A 27,904-nucleotide genomic window follows, 5' to 3' on the forward strand; every position below is an offset into this window, starting at 1 on the left:
TGACGGAACTTGTAATAAATTTGAATGATGTTTACCTGATCCTTTTGTTCAGTTGCAGATATCATATTTACTGTTTGTTTGCTCTTGTATTGTCATTTCATATCATCAAGACCCAGAACTTATAATACACAATTCCTTTCCATTTATCTTTGGAGATCCTGAGCAACTCTGAATATGTAAAGAGACAACAGATGAATTTTTTTTTTAAATATATATACTTGACTGGCTTTAATGAAGTACTATTCTAAAAATCATTTATTGTCTTCATCCAACTCACTGGGAAATGACATGGACAGATGACACAATGGATTTCTGTTTTAAAAATGAGAGACGGGTCTCCAAATTGTTTTAGGAGGGCAACGTTTCAATGGTAATCCAGATTATCCAACACATTGACCTAAACGTGTGAGATGGTTTTCAGAGCCACAATGAATTGAAATCTTAGTATCCTTGCTCAGCTTTTAAAATCTTTCAATGTAAGAAAGAAAATTACATAAACTAGCATCTTAACTTCCTGGGGGACGATCGCCCTCTTGTCTACTTTCTCTCTCTATTGTTGTCAGATCGAGCAGGGATGATATTACTTTCCCAACATGATGGTTTAAGCTGCTTCTCCAGCAGACTGAACAAAGCAAATTAACCAATGGTCAAAAAGAAAAAACCTCATCATAGCCTTCTAAAATGTGAGGTAAACTGGTCTTTTAAGGAGCTAAACTTATAACTATAATCCATTATAAAAGAAGTGCCTTTTTGATTTGATTATAATGGCTGTCGGTTTGAAGTTCCTTATAAGTAATGATGCGAAAACATGGTAAGTGCACAAGTACAAGATGAGGAAAATGTGTTTTCTGTGACATGATACATTTTATTTAGTGTATACACAAATTAAGTTTGATTGACTTTACAAAAGCGATAAAAGCAGCTATTAATATGCAGAAGAACTCAGTAGATATGTTGCATTCATCATACGCACAATAAAGCTCTATTTCCATTGTCTTTCTTTAACCTTAAACACAAAACAAATATCAAACTAAAACTGCTTAGGATTCTACAGTTGTACTCTTTTAAAAACAGACCACAAGAAAAACCTGTAAATAAAAAATTGTCAGGGGTAAGAAATCAGATCTCAACTAAGTTGGGAGATTTGACTACGCTGTACATCTTACTTGACAAAATACGTATATATTTCTGTGCTGAATTAATTTAAATAGTAATATCTGAGCTTTGTTTTCTCAATCACTCATTTGAGACTGATTTGAGCTTTGGCTCTGTAAAGCAGATGTAATTCCCCAGTCCGTCCACTAGATGGCAATGCTGTAATGTCTATATTTCTACTAAGACACACCTGGTGGTCGTTCAAAGATGCAGGCAGACTGCTGGTGTCTTTTCCCTACTATTTAAAATCAGGTTCTTGAACTGCCCTCTGCGTAATGCGTCTTGATAAATGCTCTTTTTTTATTTGTGTTTCTGTGCTGTCATCGTTCACAGAGGCCAGTGTGCGTAGACAGTCACACAAAGGAGATAAGGTGATAGTTTTATTGTCACCCACTCGGCTGCTGCTGTGCTTCTGAGGGCATTGTTACCATTAGCTGAGGCCTTATTACAGGCAGATACATTTGCTTTGTCTGGTTGTCTCCCATCAGGGTATTTTAGGGGTGGACATATTGTGTTTTCCTCCCTCCCCTCGGATACCTACCGTCCTCCATCTACAATAATTGCCCTGCTTAGTTTTATTACTGCATCTGCGAATGTGACAGCTCAATCAGCGGATTGGCCTTTCATGAGCGCAGCACCCAAACAGCGCTTTGTGTCCGTCTGTCCCCATTACCGTTTTATATGCATGCACACCTGCGGGCAATTTCCACCTCCAACTGCCTCCAAGGGTATTTAAAAAAAAGAGAGAGAAAAAAGCATTTCTATTATGCTGATGGAGACAGTGTCACAGCTCCACGACTGAACAATGGTGAATAAAAGTCTCATTGCCGTCCAAGCAAATTAAAAAGGAGGCAGTGGCGGCTGCTGAGAGAAAAACAGTGGAATTTGAAGCCAAGCGAGAACAATGTGGACTTGATTTTGTTTTCGTCGCTCCGATTGCCTCTGAGCTCGGGGAGCAGATGTAATATTCACTGTAGTATATCACATATATGAGCTGCTTTGACTGTATCTAAAGCTTTGTGAGCTTTACTGTTGCAAATCAGTGTGAAGTTGTCATGGAGACGGTCGATGGTGTGTGTGGAAAGCCAGCATGTATGTGTTCTGGAAGCTAAGTCATTACCGAGTGTATTAAGGTTCTCTTTGTTGTTTGTAGAGCGTCCTCAGTGTGTGGTCTCAAAGGTCTATGTGAACTGCAAAGTTCCATATGAACTGCGTTGGCCTGTCGACTTTGAATTCAGCCTCACCTCCTTCCAAAGCCTTGCCTCTTCACATGTGATGCTCTAAAAATCTACAATATCTATAGAGGGACGATGCATCCAGCCATCAACTCTCTCTCTGCTTTTTAGGAAACTGCTTAACAGTCTGAAAATTAATTCATTTTCCAAGTAGAATATTTAAATTCACATCTCTCTGAGTATTTTTTTTTTTACTATATCTTTAACATTCCGTCTGATCCATGCAAACACTCTGCTGGGTCCAGTCAGGTTATGACCAGTCGGATGTATCGCCTCTAACAACCTAATATCTCAATCGGAAAGAACAGACTCATTTTCCCTTTGCATTGGAAAGAATGTGAAGCACGTCACGAGTAATTATTTGAGAGCCAGTGTGACATTATTGTGAAGCAAAGGAAACATTTTGTGTGTTGGAAAAAAAATTAATAAGCTATGTAAAGGTTTGTACTTATTCATTCCTCTTCATTCCTGATCAACTGCTAAGACGAGATTTTGTGAGGGGAAATATATCAAGGTCATTCAAGACAACTGCGTGGAAACACAAAAAGTATAGTTCCGTAATACAGGAGTTTTAAAACAGACAAGTTTTATGAACGTACATAAGGTATTGAAGGTGAAAGTTGATACAGAATGTCGAGAAGAAAGAAAAGGACTGTGAAGGCACTAAAATCTACTGTAAGGAAATAAAAATGTTTCACGGGATCAAGTGAGAATCCAAATTATAATGAGGAAAACCAAAGAAGAGAGCCCAAAAGGAACCCAGCTGTATTGCAAAGGAACACAAAACCATTGTGCGATATTAAAAAAAAAACAATCTCCAGGAGGTTCCTTACTATTTTCTCTAGCTCACCTTTAATTCTTGTGGAAAGTCTGCCTGGGTTGTGTCATGGCCGCCTTCATGCCACTCCAGTCTTCTCCAGTCCAAAGAATCATATCACCACAAACATTTTTCCCAGACCTTCTCTGCTTTTGAGATTGAGATATTGTCAGGCTCGTGCGGTGAGGGCAATTTCAGGTGGACAAACTCACTTGTGAGTGAAGAGAGGAAACATCTTAAACACCTGGTCAGAGGGCGTCATAATGAATCCAGTCTGGAGCTTTTGAAGCTGCTGCAAATCTGCCCAATTACTCCCACAGCGACCCGGGGATTCAGGTAATGAGGGAGGTTTCTGTCATTGCAGCCAATATATTACGCCAACAGAACTGATCAACGCTGGGCTTTCTGAAACGGTGTTGAAGCTCATCTAATCAAGCTCTCGCAGATGAGCTGAACAATGCCAACGGCGTTCTCTGGAGATGAAATCCTTCGACGCGCCGAGGCAGCTTTAAAAGACAAGAGTCGGCATAATGGCCTCCATCCGCTTTTGTCTTTCTGGAAAGAGGCAACTCACGTGTTATTAACATGAGGTCTGTTACCTGAGATTGCTTTCTGCCCGACGTGACTGAGCGGAATATGAAATGAGAGTCTGATGGGCACCAGGCTGTTTTATACTCTTGTGGCCAATTCATCGCTTTCAAGCCCAGCTTTTATTCTTACCCCCTCTTTTTTTTTTTTTCCACAGCACTTTTTGTCCACAAAAGCTTCTTTGATGCATTTCATCCCAGGTGCTTTAACCCTTGATCGAGCTTTTCTGGAGGAGAACAGAGCTGTTGCTGAGGGAGACGCAAAGATCAGGTAGGAACAACCGAGACAGCCTGATGGAAAAACTGGAAATAACCTTTTTCCAGTCCTCGGTTTTGACTGAAATTGAGGATTTGATCGAGTGGCGAGGTTCGCAAATCCACAGATAAATCGGTAAGTACTTTTTATAATGAAAGGGACATTTTAGGTTTAAAAAAAAAAAAAGAAGCTCACGTTTGCACGCAGTTGCGTGGGTCTGTGGCCGCAGACACCGGCTTTCTGTGAGGAGCTGTCATGGCTGAGCTGGCGGCGTGTGTCTCTGTGCCGACAATCAGACGCCTCGAGAGGCTGCGAATGTTCAACGCTTCCTTTCATCAACCCCCTGCCTGCGCGCATCCTGAACGTCTGCCACTCGTTTTGTGTCCAAAAGGTTCTCGGTAAAAACAGGTTTTGTTGTCATCAACAGTCCTCAAAGTGATTTTCAGTGGAAGGGATTAGAGATTTCACAGTGCAAAGTCCCCTCTGCTGGACTTGACGCTGGACTGGAGGCCTCGGTGTCATAGGTGTGGCTGAAAAGCGAAGACGACAATGTTGTACCTTGCCGTCTCATTGGGAGGATGTTTTTCAATCTATTACCAGGGTTGTTGGGAAAGTGGAAATCTGTAAATGGCTCACTTTGTAAGTTTCATAGTATATGGATGTCCTTCTTTAATTATGTTCAAGAAGTAGACTTCCAGGAGATCCATGAGTGACTGACAGCATATTGCACATTTCAGTTTTTATATTTTTATGACATAATCAGTGATTTATTGATACTGCTTTTCTCTCTCTTTCTGTCTTTCTCTTGCCTTTTCAGGCCCTGTTTACACGACAACGATTACGAGTCTATCCACAAAACTTACTTCACTTTTGGGGGGTTTGTTTACACGGCACCAGTGTGCGAATCCACTGTATCCGCAAAGTTTGTAATCCGGCTCCCAAGGTGGAAAGATTCTTTCACGGCTGGTAATCCCTCCTGCAGAGACTGCTGGAGGCTATTTAGCCTGTGCCCATCTCTCCCCCTCCCTTCTCCTTCCATCCCTTGTAAACAAACATGGCGACCTGCAGTGGTATGACTCGCGGTCAGTATTCTCGTTTTATCGTCCATATCAGTAGTTTAATAGTTGATACTCTCGCCTGATAGCATCCGATGTGTCATCAGTCCATGTGGATGTCGGGTGCTCTTCATTTTCTGCATGTTTATAGCGTATTGTTCTCTGCACACGTCTGCGTGGTTTCATTCCAAAATCAAGCAACAGCGCCCTCCCATTATTTAACGGATTAGGTGTTGTCACGCGAAACGCTGTGTAAACAAGGCCTAAGTCATATTTTTTCCTTTAGGGTTTTTTCTTTTCCAAGTTTTTTTTAGCATGATTTTCTTACCTCTTTTTTCTGCTTTTCTCCTCCCTTGGTTTGGTGTTCATTGTTCATTGTATATAACTATTTGTTCATTATTGTGAAGATACCAATAAACAGATTTGAGGAAAAAAAAAGAAGGCAATGAAATTGTATTTTGCACAGCTGTTGCGCGAGATATCTTCTCAGCGAAGATAATAGCGCTAAGCTTACTAAAATGACACCTGCAAAGAGTTGGGGTGTAACAAGTGATGATGCTATAGTCTGTGTTTTTGAAGTTCATGTGCAAAAATACTATAAATGAGTTACACAGCCACACAATAGTGTTGTAGTAAAGTACTGTCACCTCACCTCACCGCAAGGCGGTTGCTGGTTTGAGTCTGGGTTGATTTCGTGGGGCCTCGCTGTGTAGTTCTTTTTCTGTGGATACTTTGTTTTCCCCTCAGATTAAAAAAAAAAAAAAAAAAAAAGCATTCTCTTGTGAATTACCTGTCGGTGTCAGTGTGAGTAACTGTCTTCTCTTTCAGTATTTGCCCTGCAACCCATCCACAGTGTACCCCACCTTTTCCATATTCAACATCCTGCAACCCAGAATTGGGTAAATATATACAGGTGGCATGCTTCATAACTGGCTCAGAGCATTTCTGGTAATGCAACAATGGAAAAAAAAAAAGAGAAAAAAAAGCCCAAAGAAAGGATGACCAGTAAGGTGTAGCAGGTTAGAGGTGTATGTGATTCTATGGGAAACATCTAATCAAGACATTGTAGTGGAACTTACTCTGATGCAAACAACCCACTTGTAAACCTCTGACATGGAAAAGTTTGATCAAAATGATGGTGGAATTCACTGATTTAAGATGAAAACACCCTGGTTCCAATACAACAGAGCGTTTGCGATGTGTGCAAGTCCACTGCAAAGGAAGCATCCACTTTACAACTTTCAGGACTTTAAGGAGACACCTTGAAGTATTTTTATTTTCACAGGGTCACTCTGGGGTCTGAGGAGTTGATGGTTTAAAGCAGTTTTGGTATCACCTGGGTGACCGACACAACATTAGCTGGGTGGTTTTAATGGTGAAAGTGATCGGCGATAGGAAAAATGTTTATCAACTGGACATCTGGTTGTTTCCAAAACATAAATGTACAAAATGTGTATTTTACCTATACATAGTGCAAACAAGCAAACAGGAATTCCCAGAAACCTTAATGAATAGTTTGAAAAATGAAAAAATAAAAAGGTCTTGAATCATATACGAGTTACACTCCATTAAATCCAGCCACGGATTAGAAAAGCTTATACGCAGATGTGTTGCCGCTATAATCTCGGTTACAGCAGCAAAACAACAACAGAGGCCTGCAGTGTGATAACAAGGAACCTAAACACTCGGTCAAGGAGGCTTCTGGCATATATCAAACAAATGCTACTGGGATGAACGAGTGAGTGAGTGAGTGAGTGCGTGAGGGGGAATTATATACAGGACTGTGCTCCAAAGTGGATCAATAGAAGACAACAAGTGCTGGAGTACTGGCTTGATAATAGCTTCAGCGCTGTGCCCTTGACTTAGACAATGGTGGCTCTTTGCTATTTACTGAAGGGCTTCACCATGGTTACTGGCAACCGCAGAGTTACCAGGTCCCCCCCCCCCACCTTTTTCTTCATGATTGTGTCGACTCTTTGTAAAACAACAGAAAATATGGACTCACGTGTTAAACTCATAAACCCAACTTTATTTAGTTTGAACCTCGATGCCTCTAAGTCCCCATACAATACATTCAGTATATACATTTGGCCATGAGGGACTGTACAGAGATATGTTATAGTAGTGCATACATACGTGGCACAAAAAATGTACACAAAAGAAAACTCATACAGGTACGTGCCACTTTACCACAGTAAAGTGATACACAAGAGACACTCGGGACAAGTCAATGACTGATGGCTGCTGACAGCAGTGCACACACACACACACACACACACACACACACACACACACACACACACACACACACACACACACACACACACACACACACACACACACACACACACACACACACACACACACACACACACACACACGCACAAGATTTAAGACACTTCTGAGGGAGGAGAAGGAGGCTCTTTCATGTTCTCATAATACAAATATACGAATGTGAAGAGTGCGTCTGCTGACTGCAGCAAATCCCTCCCCCTCACCTCTCCCTTTTTCATCCTCTACGTTTCTTCACCCCATCCTCGATTCCTTTTTTTTTTTTTTTTCTTCTTCTTCTTCCAAACCTAAGGCCTCTCATCAGGCGGTACGGCCATCACGCTCAGGCTCTCTACTCGCGTAGAGTAATACTCATCAGCAGCAGTAACTAAATAAAGACGCTCTACTGTTTGATCGACTCAACAGCGAACATTTGGGACATAAATGATAGGTCACACATAACTTCTTTTAAACTTGCATTTTGTTTTAGGATATCTTCTCTCAGGGAAATACATAGGTCCACTTTGACAACATACTGTTCCTCAGTAAAGCTGTAGATGCCACCAGGAGGCAGCCTCATCCGATGCACTTGCTGCACCAGTTAAATAAACTTCAGAATAAATCCTACTTATTCTTTTATTTATTAATTTTCTTTTTTTTCTTTTTTTTAAATCTTACTAATCATGTCACTCAGCTGATTACATCTTGGACAATTTGTACCATCACATTTGTCATAAACATCTGTCAGAGGCACAAAGTCGTTTCATTTCCCGTTCAACTGACTGCAGTACATAGTTGCATAGCGCACAGCGGAGATAGTCAAAGCCAAAACCGTAAATTGACTTTGTATATTCAGTGGTCATGCTTTTGTTAACGTCAGTTTCTTAAAGTGTCAGTCATTTTTTTTTTTTTTTTTTTTTTTTTTTTTACTTTAGCTCAGACGAAAACCTTCCTCACAACATTTATTTGTTCAAGAAACCACTGGATACTTGCAACTCATAAAATGATAAAAGCTTCCTCCTCCGAAGAGGCCTGACCACACATGCATTAGGCTCATCAGGCCTTCTTCACTCCTGTTGGCAAATCAGCTTTTATTAGCTGTACTGTAATTGGTCAGTAATATTAGATGTTTTGAGCTGAAATAGTATTATAACGAAAAGCTGCAGATAGGAAATAAAACAGATACGTTCTTCCTTTCAGCAGCTAAAATCAAAGGTGGTAATGAGGGGATTTATAAATACAAAAGAAAATCAGTGAGTCACAAGGCAATTTTTTTTGTTTTGGAGTTTAAGGGAGGAAAACAAAATTGAACAAAAAAGAAAAAAAAAAAGCTTGGAGCAACAGCTTTCAACAGGTACCAGCAGAGTCAAAAACATACAAATCCCGTACACATGTGCGTGTCGGACACGCGCACACCCACCCACACATGTATAGAGGGGCATCTGGAGATTTCATTACAGCGGTTGAAGTTAAGTGTTTATCTGGTTTGGAAAGGCTGCACTGTGATCGATGTCGGGGTAGGAAGGTGGGAGGTGGTCCGCCATCGTTTCCCACACGTTGCCGCGGTGTTTTGTTTTTTATTTTTTTGGGGGGAGTGGGGGGAGGGAGGCACAAGTGACTTGCATCCCAAAGCGAGGCCGAAGCTAATGTGCACAGACGTGCAGAACTGGAAACAACAACTAAAAACAAGCAAAGCACCACTGCAAAAAATTAAAAAAATTAAAAAAGAGAAGGGTGGAGTTGTCCCCAAAACACAATTACATCAGCACAGAACATTAAGGGGGAAAGGAGTGGTACAGGGAGAGGGGGGCGGGGGCACGGGCCAGTCACAAAGGAGTAACACATCAGTAATAATTACCCCAGAATAAATTACAGTCACAGAACAATTGTTAAAAGCAGAACTGGAAATCAGCTGATCTAGCGGACTGATTTGACCCATGCATTATAAGGCATTAACCAAACATTTGTTACTGACATCACACAGTATTATAATAGTGACTATACATACAATTGCTGATCTGAAAAAAGTCTCTCTCTCTTTTTTTTTAATAGAAAAAGAAATCCCAGGTTAACTGTATTAAAAAAACATGTTCCTTAAACCGATGGCAATTTTTTTTAAGGGGTTGGGGAATGTCGTGGGGGAGAGCGGATCGATATCTGCAATCCCATTGTACCTATTGATCTGCAGATGGGCGAATGAAATGGATTTTCTGAGGTAGACAATGCAGGCATATTTCATTCTCCCGATGCAAAGCCATTCTAAGCCTGGGTAGTGGGGGTAATTTGGTCCATTTGGACAGGCTCCGATCTCCAGCCTTGGCCAATTGTACTGTGTCAGACGGGGTCGACCCATCCATCACGCTCCCCCCCGCCTGTCTCACCACTGCGGTGCTTACACTGTCATTGGTGTGATACACCCACTCACTGATGGATAGCAGACAAGACGGGCTATGACAAGATGAAGAGATCAAGCCTGCACAGTTCACAGGCCCCGTTGTCTTCCCCACAGCTGGGGATGCACCATTCATCCGCGAGCCGGATTATTCAATATCCTGGACACTTGTATGAGGCCCATGTGGACAATACAGCTCAATGAACGTCATAAAACGCTGCTTTCCTTAAATGGCTCCTTGTAATCTTCAAGTCCCCTTTGAAACACAACTACAGTATCAGCAGAGCCTAGCCAAATGAGCAACTGAAACAGAATTGACACGACGTGCACTCACAGGAAAAAGGTACAGCTTATGATTCCCAGTGACAAATACTTTGTTGTACCTTGCTTTCTCTTTGAGTGTTAAGTGCTATGGGTAATCAGCTCAACAATCAATGAAATGATGCTCTTCAGACAGTCAGTCTTTGATGTGATAAGCAGATGTCCATCATAAATAAAATAAAATACAATAAAATAGTACAAACCTCCGCAACACCGAGTCTGTATTTATGGGCGAGTATGCAGTAGGCCTTGGAGACAGGTCTGGATTCTGCCGGCCTGTGAGGTGAGTCAGGATCAGCAGTTTGGGATGCCACTGTTGGTCTAGCCCTGAGCCTCGCGGGTTTCTCGTCTGGACGGACGGAAAGCGAGGACCTACAGGGGGCAGACAGAGGAATGCTGCAAGCCTGTAACTCCTGCGGGGCTCCAAGGGCACTATAGTGTCCTGATGGCCACAGGGTAGAGCAGGGACATGTGTTCGGCACCCTTGATGGGCAGCTTCCGGCTGGAGTAGAAATGGATGATTTCAGGCACGCTGTCAAAGGGGCAGCTGTTCTGGCCCAGGATGTACTTGTTCTCCTTCGTCCGTGACAGCTTCATGTGCATGAAGCCCTGGCTGCTCCTGCAGATGGACAAAGACGGGGAAAGATGGTCAGAAAAAAATGCTGATCCCAATATAAAAGATATTTCACTTTGAATGGTGCAACATATTGAAATATTTGAGAAATCTAAAACTCGAGACTCCATGACAGCTGGTAAGATGGTGAGCCTGATGTCAAATTACAAAACTGCAAGTCAACCGGATCAATGCACCTGAAATGAAGATTAGCTGGAAGATATCTAATCAGAGTAAAGTCACTGGGAAGAGCAAGTAAAAGATTTAAGTTGAAATTATTCAAGAAAAGCAGAATGTCAGGAAACAGTCGCAATGCCAGACATATTGTGGCTCAGAGATATCTGTCAAAACAAACCTTCCCCGGGCAGCCTAGCGCAGCATCACCACTCTGTACCATGAGGTGGCGTATTGAGTCACTAGCATCTGTCCTCAGTTTGGCCGCAGAAGAAGCAGAAAACCATGAGCATGAGGAAACTGCCAAAGCTCACACTCTGAAGGCAGAGTTAATGATACAGTGACTTGATCGTGCAACACAGAAGTGGCATTACTAAGCTGTCACATACTTTTGATATTGTTAAGTTATTAATATGTCAATAATTGCATTGGATCCAAAATGTGGGGCCATGTCAATAAAAAAATAAGTCGAACTCTACTGAGTCAGTTGTGAGCTAATATATTGGTTAAAAATAAAGTCTGTCAAGGAAAGAATCGGGCCTTTGTGCTGAATGTGTAATCCATTTAATAGCTGTTGAGATATTTAAGTGTTGACCCAAGAGGTGGCCCAACCTTTTCACAGGTAAACCTTGTCCCCGGGAGCCACGCCACCAGTGTGGCTTATAAACTAATTTTAGGAGAAATAACATGTTAAAAGCCTCAAGATATGGGACTCTCTGCAGATCAACCCTCTGCGACATCCCCGGTCTCATTTACGCCCACGGCAGCTGCTCCCTACAGTACGTGACAATGTTCTGAAAGCTGGATTACCTCTGATAACTTCACAGCTACCCGGGGACGCGGCTAAAAGGCCGGTTGCTTAAGGTGCTGGGTTTTACATGCAGTGCATAAGGATGAGGCTAATGAACCTCCAGGATAAATCACTTAAGCTACAGCAATAAATGCACAGCAAATTAAAAGCTCCCCGTGTGCTTTCTCTGCGCCCTTGATCGATACATGTAACAGCATGCCTGTAATCTTCAGCTCTGGAATAGAAAACTAGGGATTAGGTGATGCTACAGCGTGTTGGCCAGGCAATGATATTCTAATACGTTCTGCAAAGAACAACTATTGTGAATTTTGGTTAAAGAAATAACTTCTCTTGAGATGTGATTAGAATAAACTCCAAGGTCAACATGAAGTGAACCATGTGTTTTCTACACACTCAATTCAAATGCAAACCTTATAACAAGAATGTAAAGAAAATACAATTTGAATAGTAATGTTTTGAAGGGAAGGAAAAAAAAAAAACCATCCTCAAAGGATAACTATTTTTCACTCACATGTCAAGTAAGCATGACATGTGTGAACCTGCTTAGGTACCTAAAAGGGGGTACCAGCCGCTGCTTATCAGCACTTTGCATTCTGCGCGTGTCAAAGTTGTTGTGAGCAGGATTCCCGTCGGGGAACGAGCAACATGCAGGAGGCGTTAAGGAGCGGAGATGTTGCTTATTCCACCAATGCATCTGGGATGTGGGGATACGACTCTGGCGGAGATATATATACGTGAGCGCACATTTCTGGTCCGATGAGATAAATAAAAAGAAGAAAAGCTCAGCGGTTTAGTCTGGTGATGATGGTTTAGAAACTTCTGTGGCCTGTAAGTTTTTCAATTTTAAAGCAACTGAAATGAACAAGTGTTTTTTTTTTTCTCCACATAGAGTGAATGTACTCCAAGTGTAAATATACACATGTATTTATAGTTACACTCATTATCTACGAAAAACAGGAGCAAGAACTTGGCTTTAGGCACCTTGAACGTCAGGCAAGTCCATTCTTTACTTATCTGGTAATTGCACGCGTAAATCCAGCGGATGTATTTTGTCCCTGATGCACAGGGAGAAACCAGAACGAAGATAACACCACGGAGAAGGAGGTAAAAAAAAAAAGACTGTTGAGGGTTCAATTCGAGGACATACATCAAGAATAAGGACACATTTAAAACTGAGAGAATATTCACTATTTCCACAGATTACTGCGTTGAAGATGAGTGTGATTGCTATTATTAGCGATAAAAGACATGAAGTGGCATGAAGCATCGTATCGCTGTGCACTTTATATGACACCAGATAAAGAATAGACCAAATGTGTCAGAGCGAACACTCTTTTTTTTATTATTATTATTACACAAGCAGTAGCTTACTGAGCAATAAAAGGGGAGTAAACACAACTATCAGGTTTTTCCATTAAGGCGCCTCCAGCCTTGATATTTGTCATTAACGAGTTCATCACAATCTTAGGAGAGAGCAAGAGAAATTTCCCTTGCCACAGGTCTCTACGACTCACTGACTCTGTCAAGTGGCGCCAGGAGAGCTCATTTTGGAGAAAAAAGTAATAAATAAATTACAAAAAAAAAAACCTCATCTGCCCTGCAAAAGTGCATTTGATGAATCTTCACGTGGAGCGCCCTGGAGGGAGGTGTCATGTTACACGGGAGCCACACTTAAAAAGGCAAACACATCAATAGCATCGTTTTTAGATTCCCGGCTGATCCTGAAGTCGGCGTGCAGAGCTGCTTTATCAGGTTACCGTCCTGCAGAGACACACACCAGGACAACAGCAGCGCCGATAGAAGGAATACGAGGCTGTTTTTGAAGAGGACGCTGCCTTCGTGGCTTCGTGGTGTCATCAAATCCCAGAGTTTGTGGCCTTCTATTTGTCTAATCAAGATTAATCTCACCAGGGAGGTCTGCTGTCTTGTTTATTGAGGTTTATGACTTTGATTTGAACCGAGGAGCACTCGGACGGCCTGACAGCTTATCTCCACCTTCAGCATATTGGATTGCGGGCTGAACGATGCTCTCCGTGTTATGAATCTATGGCTCCAGAAAAGCAAAGTCATCCCACAAAATGACAGTGATCCCTGGAGGAGGCGATGACCCTTTTTAAACATTGCTGGCCATCAGATATCGAGTGGGTCTATAGTTTCATATGAACTGGAATTAAACAAGTCTAAGAATGGCAGGTTGGAGCACTTCCACCTTTTAGCATGATTTTCTATGGAGGCCTTTCTGTGTAGAGTTTTCCTCCTTAACTTTCCTCAATGTTTTTTTTACTCAAGACACACACTTGTAAACTTCTCCTAAATGTGTTCTTACAGGAAACTGCTGAATGAATTGGCCTTGACAGGGATCATCTACAACAATCTTTCAATCGCAACGCCTCAAATACAAATTGAGAGAACAGTTCTGGCAGGAATTACTTGGAGAAACATATTTCAGTTTTATTTTAGTAGTTTTAGCTCGCTGCTGATATGAGTATGAGTAGTTAACAATATTACAATAACCTGCTACAAAGTTGAGTCCAATGTTAGCAAACAGAGCACGCAATGGCAGATATTGATGAACTCAACAACCATCAACTTTGCATCATGAGAGAGATGAAATATCCTTAATCTTAAATATGTTTTCTCTCGGTGATGCAGAGTTCAATGGCAATTGCTATGCAACTACTATGATTTCTGCCTGAAATACAGCTACTGTCACAAGAATTACACTTCTGTGAAGGCTGAGTATATTTACTATCTTATATGACTACACCTGATCTGTTTATAAAAGTGTTGCATTTACACTGCAGCAGCAGACACACTGACAACGATGTAGTTATCATGGCGGGCCACAGGAGGGCGCTGTGTGCAGAGAACAACACGCTATCAACATGAAAAGAGAGAAGCCAACATTTGCATGGGCTGATGACAAATCGAGTCTCAACTATTAAACTACTGATATGGACAATAAAACGAGAATACAGACTGAAATAAGTTTCTCTTTATATATATATATATATATATATATATATATATATATATATATATATATATATATATATATATATATATATATATATATATATATATAGTATTAAAACTTCATGGATGCAGCGTGTTTGCACACTGGCGTTGTGTAACCCCCCCCCAAAGTTGAGAAAGTTTTGCGAATACACTTATATTTGTTGTCGTGTAAAGTTTTCAGCAAGTGTTGAGCAAAATTTGGACTGTCTGTCATCCTGGAGCTCACAACCGAAAGTAAAAGTTGGCTGACTTAGCAAATAAAATTGCAAGAAACAAAAGATTCCAACAGTTTGAGGCTTTTCTGTGAGGAGTTTTCACTTCTCTCTGTGTCGTTGCATATTTCCTCCAGGTAATTTAGCTTTGGAATAACTTGAAATCGCCAAATCTAAAATTCTGACTGCAGTGAAATAGTATGTATGCCAACATGGGATAAATCAGGCATCGTCCACTGATGAGATTTCAGAATTCTTTTGAGAAAATAAATCCTGTACAACGTAGTTTTACATATTTTTTATACTTGATATTTTCTATGTGTTTCATATATCGAGTATATGTCCATATATATTTAGTATAGTCTCCTTTGCACACATGATGCACCCCCCCACCAAAAACTTGGGCAGCACGTGCTGCGCTGCACATTCCAGCTCGCTAATGACTGTATCAGTCATATTTTAATCACGTTTATCATGTAACGTCGCTACTGCACGAGCCCCACAGCTCATTAACACGTCGGAGGGCGGGCTTACATGATGCACCTGAACACATCCCTCATAGCGGTCAGTGACGAAGCAGCGTTTTAACTTTTCAACTGTGCAGCTTATTTATTTTCATAAATACATTTCTGAAAACCGTATTTCTGAAGACCGTATCTGAGGCGCTCCACGGTGCACCCTTGTTGAGTTAGCGCTGTGGGCAGCTGCACACTTCACCCACAGCAAAATCAGACAACGATTATGTCTTGTGTCTAATATACTTAATAATCCTTCCAAATGTTTCAAATATACTTTCAAATTCAATCTTTCAAATCAATAATGCTGAAAAATAAAAGTCATGGACGAGTTTTCGGGAATCACATTTGTTGTCCACAAACAACTGGGTTAGATTGGGTTAGACTCTCTGATGAGGTAAAAATATTGTAGTATTTGCCGGTGCTCTGCTCACCAATCTCTTGTCAGTGTTACATAAAACACCCCATCCTGAAGACTGTCCTTGGAAGAGGAGTCGAATTACAAATGCAAAGATGTTTTGGCATGTTCTATGAAAGTTTCCGTGTGCACTCTGGCATCAAACAGTTTCTTTTGAATGGATTTTCCTCTCTGGCTAACAATCTCTGGGCCCAGCCGGTGGCTGCACGCCGTGCTCGGCTGTCATGAGGTGGCAAACAGGATGACACTCTGCTCTGAAAGACTTGTGAAGGGTTTAATGTGTTTCAAACACCTGAAAGGGTTCCTCTCCACCGAGATAATGAAAAAAAAAAAAAAAGAGTGAGAAAAGGAGAGGTGGGAGAGGAGGGGGTGCAGTTGAACAGAAAGAGAGGCGAGGAGGGCAGGACGGACAGAAAATGCTTTCCGTCGGGCCGCAGGACCCTCGAGGCTGGAGGTTTCGGCGACGTCTGTCTTTATCAATAATGCAATACACATAGGTGCCACTTCACGGCCTCATGCATTTTTCAGCAACCCCCGACATGGAGGATCTTCACCTTGGGTTCCCGCTCATTTTGTGAGGCAGCGGGGGCAGAGGTGTGTGTGTGTGTGTGTGTGTGAGTGTGTGTGTGTGTGTGTGTGTGTGTGTGAGGAGCTTGAACTCGCAGTCACCTCATGGCTTCAGTGTCCTGGCACCTGTCATTCCTCCAAATCAGCTGCACTGATCGCTTTCTAGATTTGTTTCTGACGGACGCCAAAGGGCGCAGGACGGTGTTCTGTGAAACCCCGGAGCTCACACACACACACACACACACACACACATGAAAGCACACGCACACAGAAGCAGAAAGCTTCAGGAGACATTTTTAGTGGAAATGGCTTGCCTGAGTTTTATTTTTTATTTTTTTACTTCTGCAGTTTCTTTCCGCTGTCAGCGACTCAGCAGGCGAAGACTAAACGCTGAGCAATTTTCTACTATTAGTTCAGATATGAATATATATATATATATATATATATATATATATATATATATATATATATATATATATATATATATATATATATATACTCACGGTAATCAGACTTCTACTAATGGTAGGAGATCAAGTCTTTTTCAGTTTCTAGACTGTCACAAAAAAACAGCCAACATTTTAAATCTGTCAGGGATTCACAGTTGTTCTTCCTATTTATGGTTCAAACATGAACAGATGGCATGGAGGGATCTTTTATGACAGTTATCATGCAACAGAACTTTTAACAGCTTCCCCTGCAAGACCACGTGCTGGGACAAATGCACTCATGGGAATGATATGATGGGAATTTTTTTCCAGGTGGGAATTTATGATTATTTCACAAAGGGGGAGCCTCTTTTTTAACAGTCTAATAAATATCTACTACAAGGATCTATTTCAGTCTGTACTGTATTCATACTTTTATCAAACCCAACTGGATTGTTTGGAGCTCTCCAGCGTTTGTACTCCAGAAACTGAGAGGGCAATCGCTGAAACCTGCCAAGTGTTAATAGTGTTTTCTTAAGGTCCTAACGGCGTCTTTTAATCCTCATTCTCAGAGGGTTAAAAAAAAAAAAAAAAGACTTTGGGCTGACTTGGCTGCTTGAAACCTAACAGTCATAAAGAAAAGTATTTCGAATGGTTAAAAGTCTGCACCACATCATGCAGCACTTCGCACTGAGTCACAAATATGAAACACATTCACTGCACACAAAAACAATCGCCTCAGCTTGGCTTTTTGCCTCTTTTTCTTCTCAGCGTGACGAACCGTTATTACAGGCGTCACAGAAACCATCTAACCACTCGCTTCTGGTTTCTGAGAGCCGTGACCTTCGGTGAAGCCCGGTGCCATGAGATCAGAAAATGGTCCATTGACGCCCATTAGCACAACATTTTACCGGCTGCTCTCTCCTGCTATTGGCTTTAACAGTGCAGCCTGTTATTGGGGCTCATCTGGGCATGTTTTTGATGGGACTGTAATGAAACCACAGGTTTAAATGTGATTTAACCACGACAAACAAAAACCTTTCTTGATATCACTGTTATTGTTGCCTGGTTGAGCTCAGTCTGAGGGGAATAGTCAGGTTTCCGTCACACCTTTGTGTAATCTTGCAATCTGCTCTTTCATTTGGAAATGGCTTCAGGTAACTCCTCTGTCACTAAGGTGGAGGCGATGGATAGATTAATTCTCTTTTATTTAAAAGCAGAAGGAGGAGAACAGGTTGGTGCAAACCGGAGGACAATTTTTTAATCATAGAATTGAGATTCATCCAAACTGGTTTTAGTCCTTAAGAACATATTGACACATATTCTCTGTTGATATACTGTATGTAATTCTCTGAGCTAATTGGTCACAGTTGTTTACATTTGATTATGGTGTGTGGAGCAGAACCTTTTTTCTCGTCTCTCTTGTATTCAGGACGAACAACGTTTTGTTATTTCTATTCGTTATTTAGTAAATTACCTGTTAGGCTTAAGTACATTTACACAAATTTACCTGTTTCAATGACACACTCATGGTTGGAGCTCTGTAAACTCACATTTCTGCTTAACAAAAGCAGACTGCATTGTTTCCATCATGAAATTATTTTGTATACAAGCTGTATATAAAACAGCAAACACTTTCCTACATACTTATGTATTCCAGCAAAATCAACAGGTATTATTTATTGTCTTGCTATTAGTCGAGAGGAGCAATATTTGATAAATTGCGAGATTTTTCATGTTGACCAGCTAATCTCAACGCGAACAAATATAAATCTTCGCTGGCATATTTCAGAATTAAAATGCGCATATGATGGTGTTATTGCAAAGAAACAATTCCAAATACTCGCGCTGCAGCAACTGAATCAACACACAGCATGTCTTTTACCCAGCTATCATTCTCGCGTTGACCCATTATATATTTGTATTTCTACGGATGCAGTTGAGTGCATCAGGTCAGCAGTTTGAAAGTCTTTTCATCAGCCAATGAGATCGAAAAAAAAAAGAGCATCACATGCAGACGATCAGTCAAACGAGACAGAGAGCTGAACAGGCCATCAGCTACTGCCACGTGAAGCAAAGTATGGAAGCAGCAAACAGCGACGGACTTTCCAAGACTCTAGCAAGATGAGCTTCATTGTAAGATGCTCATCAAAGTCTCTGTGAATCCTGTTGTTGCTGCAGGTGAAGACACGCTCACACATCTTTTGTCGCAAAGATGCAGAGGTATCGCAGGTGAGAGGCGAGGTGCAATCACCACAGTGGATCTGAAAAGCTTCCTCAGTGTTACAGATCTCCTGTAATGTTTCTGACACTGTTGCCACGGCGCCCGGTCCCGACACCCGGCCGAGAAAATCCTCACAACAAAACCCACCTAAGCTGCACATTCCCAGTCAAAGGAGGGCGTCGCCGCCGTGACGCCCCCTCCAGACGTCAGACTACCCTCGACCAATCAGAGCCTCTTCTTTCAACCCTCCGCTGGGCGCGGCGGGGGTCAGGGGTGGCCGATGAAAAAAGGCGCCAGTAACTCAGTTGTGGGCACGTCAGCAAATCAAGAAGCGCAACGCTGTGACAGGGGTTACCAAGGTGGGCTGGAGGACGTGGCGGGGAAGGACGGACGGTAGGAGGGAGGAAGAGGTCTGAAGGGTGAAAGTGATTACCATACAGGACAGGAGGAGTCAGCACTGGACACAGGTGCACGTGGACCTGGACCGTGTGAATTTGTTGCAGCCAAGACATTTACATCTATAGATTGTTGTACAAGTCAAACAAAGCCAACTTAAAAATACGTTAGGATACTGAAGTAACTGAGTTAGCAGCAGTTTGGCGACAGGAAATGTGGATGAAAACAATAATGACGTGGCAGCGAGTCCTTACAATTTAGTCCTGACGACCACTGTGATTTAATTTAATTTCATTGCTGTAGAATTGTCCAAAAAAAAAAAGTGAAACAAGTCAGTCCTCCTGCCCCTTTGTCCAAGATAACGTCTACTTTTAATAACCGACATTCATTCAGCGTGAAGGTCCTCGGAGCACTGTAATGACCTAGATATGGGTGAAAAACACTATTCCTCTGCTTTCTAGTAGTTTCTTTCAATTTTATTTTACACTATCATAAAAGGTCTGGGAGTTAAATTCATGGTAAAGCCTATTAGGGAGGAATATAAGGATTGAAGAAAGAATGAAGAGGGGTTCATTATGGAGCGATCGAGCAAACAGAGTAAAAAATTCTCCATCAGTGATATATTGAGTTGTAATTATGAGCTAAGATGTTTAAAGAACAAAAGAATATTGGGGAATTTCTTGACACGGCAGTTAAAAGAGTAATGCATTAGTTATTATCGTGCGCTCAGGAAGGACTGAATTAAGAAGATCATTGACTCTGAACACAGAGGAACAAACCAGAAGAAAGAAATCCAGGGCTGGATTCTGGAACATTTTGTGTGGTTTATATGTATTAAGAGGCGTCGGTTCAGGTATTTGGTGTGTCGGTGTGGACGTGTGTTTCCTTATTAGCCTTGTGACAAACGAGCGACCTGCGTAGCGTGGACACTGCCTTTGGCTGGCACCGGTACCTCAGTCTATGGAACTGCTACAGATGATGGAAGGAAAGGTTGGACTTTCTCAATGAGGAATCAAAGCTAAACTGTTATTACATTTCAGTTTGTGTGCGACAGTGTCGGCCTTACTTCAGAGAGAGGGAGTAGTCGTTCTTGCTGGTCTCGCTGTTTCTAACAAGGTAGCTGGCCTCCTTACACAGTCTGAGCAAAGACTCTGCGTCTGTTCGGCTGATGGCTCCGTGGTACCAACTGAAGGAGGGGGAAACAGATGGAAGGAGAATGAATCACACAACACAAGAAATCAAATTAGAAAACAAATAGTGCACGAGGACCGAAGGGGTGTGAGGAGAAACTGAAGACGTGACAAAAAAACGTCAAAATATGACTCACAACTGGCTCTCCAGGGGCATGGTGGGGTCAATCCGCTCTCCCAGAGACGAGCCGCTGTGCTCCAGTGACGCCATCTTGGTGTTAACCAGGCAGCCGCTCGAGTGCCGCTGCAGCGGCCGAGTCTTTCCATCCTTGGTGGGCGACATCCGTGACTTCTCCACACCGTCAAACTGAACTGTAACGAAGGAGAAAAACACGAGTCTGCAAGGACATACTTGATTTATTTTCCTATTTACAGCTCTCATGAAAACACTGTACGTCCTTGTAAATGCACTTCAGCTAAATGTCAGGGTGAAGGTCACCTGAGGAATCTACTGTGCTTAATAGGAAGTAGATTTGTAAAGGTCGCAGTACAAATTGGTGTCACATAAATCTGCTCAACGAGATCGGGGGAAAGCTGTGGCAACTTTTCTGTTGTGCTTTTTCACACACACAAGTGCTAACACACACGCGCACGCACGCACGCACGCACGCACGCACGCACGCACGCACACACACACACACACACACACACAGCAGTTTGGCAAATCAAACATTAAACTGACTTTTCAAACTCTCACGGTCAACTGTGGAAACGACAAGCTGATTTGGCAACCACACAAGGAAGTGTTTGATGGTATGCGGGGGCTCAGAACGCGGCTGGTGGAGGTCATGGGCGTCTTTGTAGCCAATCGGCACACAGAAAGGACATTTATTTACCAACACTAATGTGAGACAAACAGAGTGGATAACATTCATGAGGGCAAATGAAAGTGAATTTAAACTTCTGGTGAAGGGGTGTGAAGGCCGTGAGTAATGAAAGGGCGGGAGGAGAGGTGGGAGAAGTGCTGGTCATCTGTGCGTATGTGTGTTTTTTTTTTCTTCTCAGTCATCCATCACTATAATTGATGTCAAAACACCCCGAGCTTTGGAAAAAGTGTTTAGAGGCACTGACACGCTTCCCAAGCAATAACAGAAGGGTGGCGTCCTCCATCAACCCTGTGACAAGCTTTCAATGGGGGTTGTTGGCTGCTTTCAGGCTTAATATCAACACATCAAGACTGAGCCTGATGGAAGGGGTTAATGCAGCATGAACCTCACCGTCACTGGACAATGTCCACATCTTCGCCGCTCCGTAATGGCGGGTTTAGAACCTAGTGTTTAATTACCCACACTGAACATGCCGAGCATTATAGAGACAGACAGGCACTGTGATCTCGACAACACATCGATGGAGACGGATCTAACGTCTGTCTAGACTTTGCATTCCAGTCAGAGGATTGCATTACACTTTACAGTTTGTGAGCTTGCCAAGTGCTCTTGTATCATGCTGAGACGATGGGCTGTTTAAATCAATCAATTTAGGCTACAAAGAGACACCACCAAGTCAACAGATTTGAGGCAGCTGGGGGAAACAACTACGAGGGTCCGGTGACGCCTACAGACAGCAAAACGTCACAAGCTGGACTTTGCGGTCGACACACTTTGTTGGAGGCAAACTCCATAATGACAATACTTTATTGGACTCTGAGAAAATGGATATATTCAAGAACAAAATGCTGTTAGCGTGAGTCACCCATTTGTATGATTATTATTGTAAACAATAAAACAAAGCAAATGACTCCTTGCAATTATTATGTGTATAACTCTAACCCTAAAATCCAAAGAGGGACAGAAAAGAACGTGAACCTGATAAGAAAGCGTCCTTTGGGATTTTATGCAGTTTTCTCATCAGTTGGTTAATAAACAGATGTTCTATTATCAGTATGGGACCCTAATCCAAAAAACATAGCCCTGTCACAACCTGGTTCAACAGCCCTGATCATGGCTTGGATCTGTCTCGCAGTGCAATGTAATACTGAATGTTTGCATCACAACCAAAAGTATCACCAGTGTTTCTTTTGTGTTTAATCTAGGGTAACCCAAAATTGTCTTCAATGAGAAAACATATGACTGCTTGTTAAGTTCCTCGATTCTTCACAAATTTAGAAGAACAACTAGTTTGAATGTGTTTTTTCCCCCTAATACAGCAAACAGACTCGATTTTCAAGTTACTTCTCAGCCTGCTTCTTTCCAGAATCACACCTATTCGTCATCTCCTACTCACTGAACTCTGATGGAGAACTGAAGCCTATCACAGCTGATTCAGCAATTTTCATCAAACAGTCTTACACCATACCTCATCTTGCATTACTCCGAATACAAGATAAGGTATGTTGGAGTTCAATTTCATCACTGCTGGATTTCTTTCTGAAATAAAAGAGCCGCGTCCTTCCTCCTCTATCGCCTGTGGCGGAAGGACACTTGTCAGATTGTTGTTGCTACAGCTCTGAACCACCAGGGGCTCCCCTTCACCTCCACACTCTCCTCTGGGTTGAACCTGGTGGCCTCGGGATCACTGATGCGTCTCCCCAAACATAAACTCATGGAAATGATTACTCCAAATGACTCTGATCGTTATCTTGGCCTCTGCTCTGCTGCTTGTTAGAGAGCGACATCTGAGCCCCCAAGCGACAGCCAAATTGTGCTCTTGCGTGACAGCTGGCCAAACTGTGGGTCTAACCTCAGACCTGTGAGTTGAGGACGAGCTGCAGCTCGGCCGAGACCTGCCGACGCTCCCGCGCTGCACGAGAGTCCATGCGAAAGACATTATTAGTTCCCTGCTCTTTCATACAGACCATTTGTACGACACTGACTGCTGGGAATACAATGCGAGCCTGCCGAACATACAGTAAATGTGTAAAGGGTGAGGAATAGCGTTTCCATGGAAACTGACCACAGGGACACAGGAGATGCGTGTTTGTTCCACTCAGCCGCTGTCAACGCTGACAGATCACAACACCACGATGCAGCCAATTCCTCTCCCCGCTCGGCTCTCAATTTCTCCCTTCCTGTTTGCATATGTCCGGCCCTTCCTCTCCTCCTCCCCTCTTCACCTTCTCCTTTGATCTTCCCATCTCACACACTCGAGGGGCCCCCGTCGCTCTGACTCTCCCCGTCTCCTTCGCTGGGCTCTCCTGCTTGTCAGGTAGCGAAAAAGACGGTGGAAAATTAACTGTGCAGGAAATCTCTCCAGGAGAAAAGAGGCAGTGAAAGTACTTTGATTTGATATCTCCAATATGTCTGGTGGTACTAATGTGATGTTGTGCTTCTCAGAACTAATAAAACGTCAGAACTCCAAATATGAATTCTACTTTCAACACCCTATGATTGTTTTTTTCAGTTATAGAGTATTTTTAACTTCAAATGCTGAAATGTGTGGAAGAGCTTTAAGGATGAATGTTGGCAGGGAGGGCAGAAATCTCACATCTTTGTTTGTTGGGGGATGTTCAGAATCAGAAGACTGATTATTTTTAATTTAACAGCTTTTGTTATCCTATAGTTGTATCAAGTTATGTATTTTTTGGGGAAAGGAATAGCTTTTCTGTCCAGGACCCACAAATTCTGCCAAATTGTAGCCCCTTTTTTTAACCCCCACACACTCAATATGTGTATTTTATTTGAAGCTCGCTCAGCGACCTGTCTGAACTCGGCTCCTCACATTTCCTCCATTTTCCTGTTTCCCAGATGAATTCTTCCTCTTGCACAGATCTGACAATCAGTGCTTTATTTGACCTTGATTAAATGACCCCCCCCTCCCACACCACCATGAAAGGCTTGAGTGGCTATTCTCTGCGGATCTCACCCCGTCAACCTTTCCTGTCAGAGCTCAGATTGCTGCTCCACAGGCGGAGTGCATAGTTCTACAAGAAGAGTATTACCTCTGAAGAAAGAGTCTCCAAAACTAAACGGAACGCTATCCTCTTATTTGCTTGAGTGCCAATGGACTCGTGTTCGTCTTGTTCGCCAGACGTCTCAAAAGCGCCGGCTTCAAACTGTTGCATTATTATGTTTTAAGGCTGAATAACAGTTTTGGCGACAAACCAATTCCCCTCTTTCATTCTGCGGGAGCGCCGAGCACCGAGACACGGCCGACAGGAGATTGACGAGAGGATTGGCCTGCTGGAGAACAAAAAGCCCTGAAAGGCAGCTTAGGAAGGACGCAAGGATGAAAACATGCACACGCGCACACGTGACTGCACATAAACACAACAAGGCACGTACAGAAATCATCACGGGGCATCTGTGTGTGTTATCAGGATTGTTGCTTGTAAAGCACAGCAAATGGAATCTGTGTATCAGATTGAACTGTCAGTCGGATGGTGACTGATGGCTGAAAGACCTGTCCCCTTCAGACACACAGTTTCCCTTGCAGAGAGATCGAGAAAAAATAAAGAAAGAAATGAAAGGCAAACACACGGAGGTGGAAGGGGGGAGGGATGCTGCACGAGAGAGTGAGCTGATTGGGGAGGACAAAGATAAACATAAATGTCTAAAGGACATTTCCATGATTGCGCTGCAACCAATCCTCAAGATAAAACTCCAAGTGGAGCGAAGCACAGCTCCGACCCACAGTGTGGGAAACTGACCTTTCAAGTCTGACATGCGGCTGCTCTACACGGAAATCCACCTCACACACCAAATTATTATGTGTAATCAGTGGTGTAGTGGTTAGCACTCTCGACTCATAGCAAGAATGTCACCGGTTTGACGTCGGTATGGATGCATCTTCTCCTTGCAATTGCATGGGTTTTTCCTCCGGATCCTCTGGTTTCCTCCCTCAGTCCAAAAAACACGGTATTTTAAGACTAATTGGTAGGTGGGAATGTGTGGGATGGTCTGTCTCGCTGGGTTTGCACCCTGTGATGGACTGGTGACCCTTCTAGAGTGTATCCTGCCAGCTGAGATCGGCTCCAGTGACCAGAACCCTGAAGTGGATGAGGCAGGATGAAAGATACACGGATCATAATAATAGATAGACCACAAGCTAAACAAGTCCAACCATGGGTATGAAGTGAAAGGTACTTCATCTGATGCTGAATTTATTTGTGTTTCCCATCTGAATATGCCATTTTCTTGACTTGACATGTTCCTTATCTTTGTAAAAACAATGAAATCATGTGCAAAAGACATACTGTCCAAATGGAAAAGCACCGTGGAGACGCATGCAGTTTAAAGTAAACCCACTTCTATTTTTCTTTCCGTAGCTATAAGTTCCACCGTTCACCTGAACGCTCCACATGTATGGGTGGATTCAACACTACGCAAATGGTATCAAAAAGCCTTACAGGAATAAACTGCCTCCTATTTACCAGTGCTCTCTCAACGTCACACATGCAGGAATAAACACAGCCGTTGAGAAAAAGTCCATCAATACGTCACGTATGTCAGTGAGCACCTCAACTGACAGACGGCCCCTAAATGCCTCACATGCAGCGTAAAAGCCTGAAATGTATTGTTCAACAGTATTATGTAACGATGCTTCTGGAAAGCCATTTGTAGATGCAACCACTTACAAACACATCCCATTTCTTGGTAGAGGCTCCTGTTTACTGCTGTTCTGGTAATACCTGCATGGGTACAAGCCACAATGTGTCCTTACTGCCTCACTTACTTCATGGTTCTCTGTTTACCTGCATATTTAAGTTCCCGTAATGCTTTAAGCGTACCAGTAGACGCAAACAGCAACAGATTGTCCTTTAATGACTCATACTAATTAATGCAAACAATTTACAGATTTTTCTGTGAGCCCCCTCACATGATACAAGTTATGTAACTTTGCTAAATATTGAATATTTACCAGTAGGAGAGGGCAGAGCAGCTGCTCAAAGGGAAACGTCTTTATTTAGACTTCAGATTTATGTAAATTACATTGAATTAACTGCTACTTTAACTAGTAGGTTGAGTGAATTCACCTGTGATAATACAGAATCTTCTATAAAAATTGCACCTGCTGAGTAGAAATGTCCAACATATTACAAAATAATTCCTCAAGAGCAGAGAGAGAAGGTCTTACAGTGGAGATCCGATACCAGATAAAAGGGTAACGCTATAAATAGCCACAGGGTTGAAAATGCAAAGTGTGAAAAACAGTGAAAAAAAAAAGAAACACTCATCAGCGAGGACAACCTGGCTCCTCCTCGACACACACTCCGGCACAAATTTCTCTAATTAAGCTGGCTAATGAATTCTCCATTTACCGATGATACTCCTATCAAAAAGGGATGACTCGTCTGAGGGGTAAAGGCTGTCACTGAGCGCCACTTTGTGCGCTGGAAATTAAGTATTCCTGCTCGTATATATGAAATGATTACAGGGTAGGCTTCTTATTAAGATTCTGTACAAACTCAAAGTAGCAATCAGTGTACCCTGAAACAGCACACATGTGCACACGACATGCTATGCACCAGGAGCTCAAATAATGATTTCTTCAATGGCTTTTAAATAATATATGTTTTGAACTTCAAACTTTTTTTGCTGAATCCTCAAATCTAATCTCAAGAAACCTACCCATGAGGGATTATGTTCCAGTGTTTTATAAGGATTTGAGAATGAAACTAATTGGGTTTTCAAAGACAAAAGGACTGACCTTCCAAAGTGTCAGCAAGTGAATAGATTGAAAATTAAATCTGGGTATATTTTAATGACTTTGTTTTTCTTTGAGAAGTCTTCTCATATTAGTGCAGTGAGAAGGTAAGAGAAGGGCTTGAACGCGTGTATAATGAATTTGTGTCAAAAAACAAAGGCTGAAGGCTCTTTATTATACTACGACAAAGTGGCCGCCATTAATATGCAGATGTAATATCTGCTCTGCCAATTTGCATTTAGGTTTAGATAATGAGGTTTAACTAATGAGGAAGTTTTCCCACAATAATGGAGATGTTGCCCCCACCTCTCCCATAGTAAACGGCTGAACAAAGCACAACAGCTTTAACAAATACTCTGGCTCAGTAAGTCTGGAGTGCGTAAGTAATCCTGTGAAAAACGCCTTGGTGTGTGACTCAGTGTGTGTGTGTGTGCTGAGGTCAGGAGAGTGCATTGTAACTGTATTCACAAGGGTCGTGGAGGCCGTCGACACCCCCCCCACCCCCTCCCCTGCCTCCTCCCATGTCTGCCACATGGACCTTTGACCCCGACGATGTAGAATGGGGCCATGCTGCCTGAGACAGCGAGGGGATCACTTTACAGCTGGACGCCAATCTTAAATCCGCTCGCATCTCGGAGGGAACCAGAACCTTTCCCATGGATTTATG

At 42.4% G+C, this 27,904-nt stretch overlaps 1 protein-coding gene across 2 annotated transcripts in view; it reads right to left on the reverse strand.

Annotated features, from left to right (window-relative positions):
* Positions 1–10,520: 10,520 nt before the first annotated feature.
* shf (Src homology 2 domain containing F) overlaps positions 10,521–27,904 on the reverse strand; it is a 106,850-nt gene continuing 89,466 nt past the window's right edge. For both annotated transcript variants that reach the window (XM_080494251.1, XM_080494250.1), the window contains 3 exons: positions 20,793–20,967; positions 20,532–20,651; positions 10,521–10,708 (listed from right to left, as the gene is read on the reverse strand). In XM_080494251.1, the coding sequence (XP_080350377.1) occupies positions 10,522–10,708; positions 20,532–20,651; positions 20,793–20,967 (482 nt within the window). In that variant the 3' untranslated portion in view covers position 10,521. The remainder of the gene's footprint in view (positions 10,709–20,531; positions 20,652–20,792; positions 20,968–27,904) is intronic.

This window comes from Blennius ocellaris, assembly GCF_963422515.1.
Source record: "Blennius ocellaris genome assembly, chromosome: 1".
NCBI lineage: Eukaryota > Metazoa > Chordata > Actinopteri > Blenniiformes > Blenniidae > Blennius > Blennius ocellaris.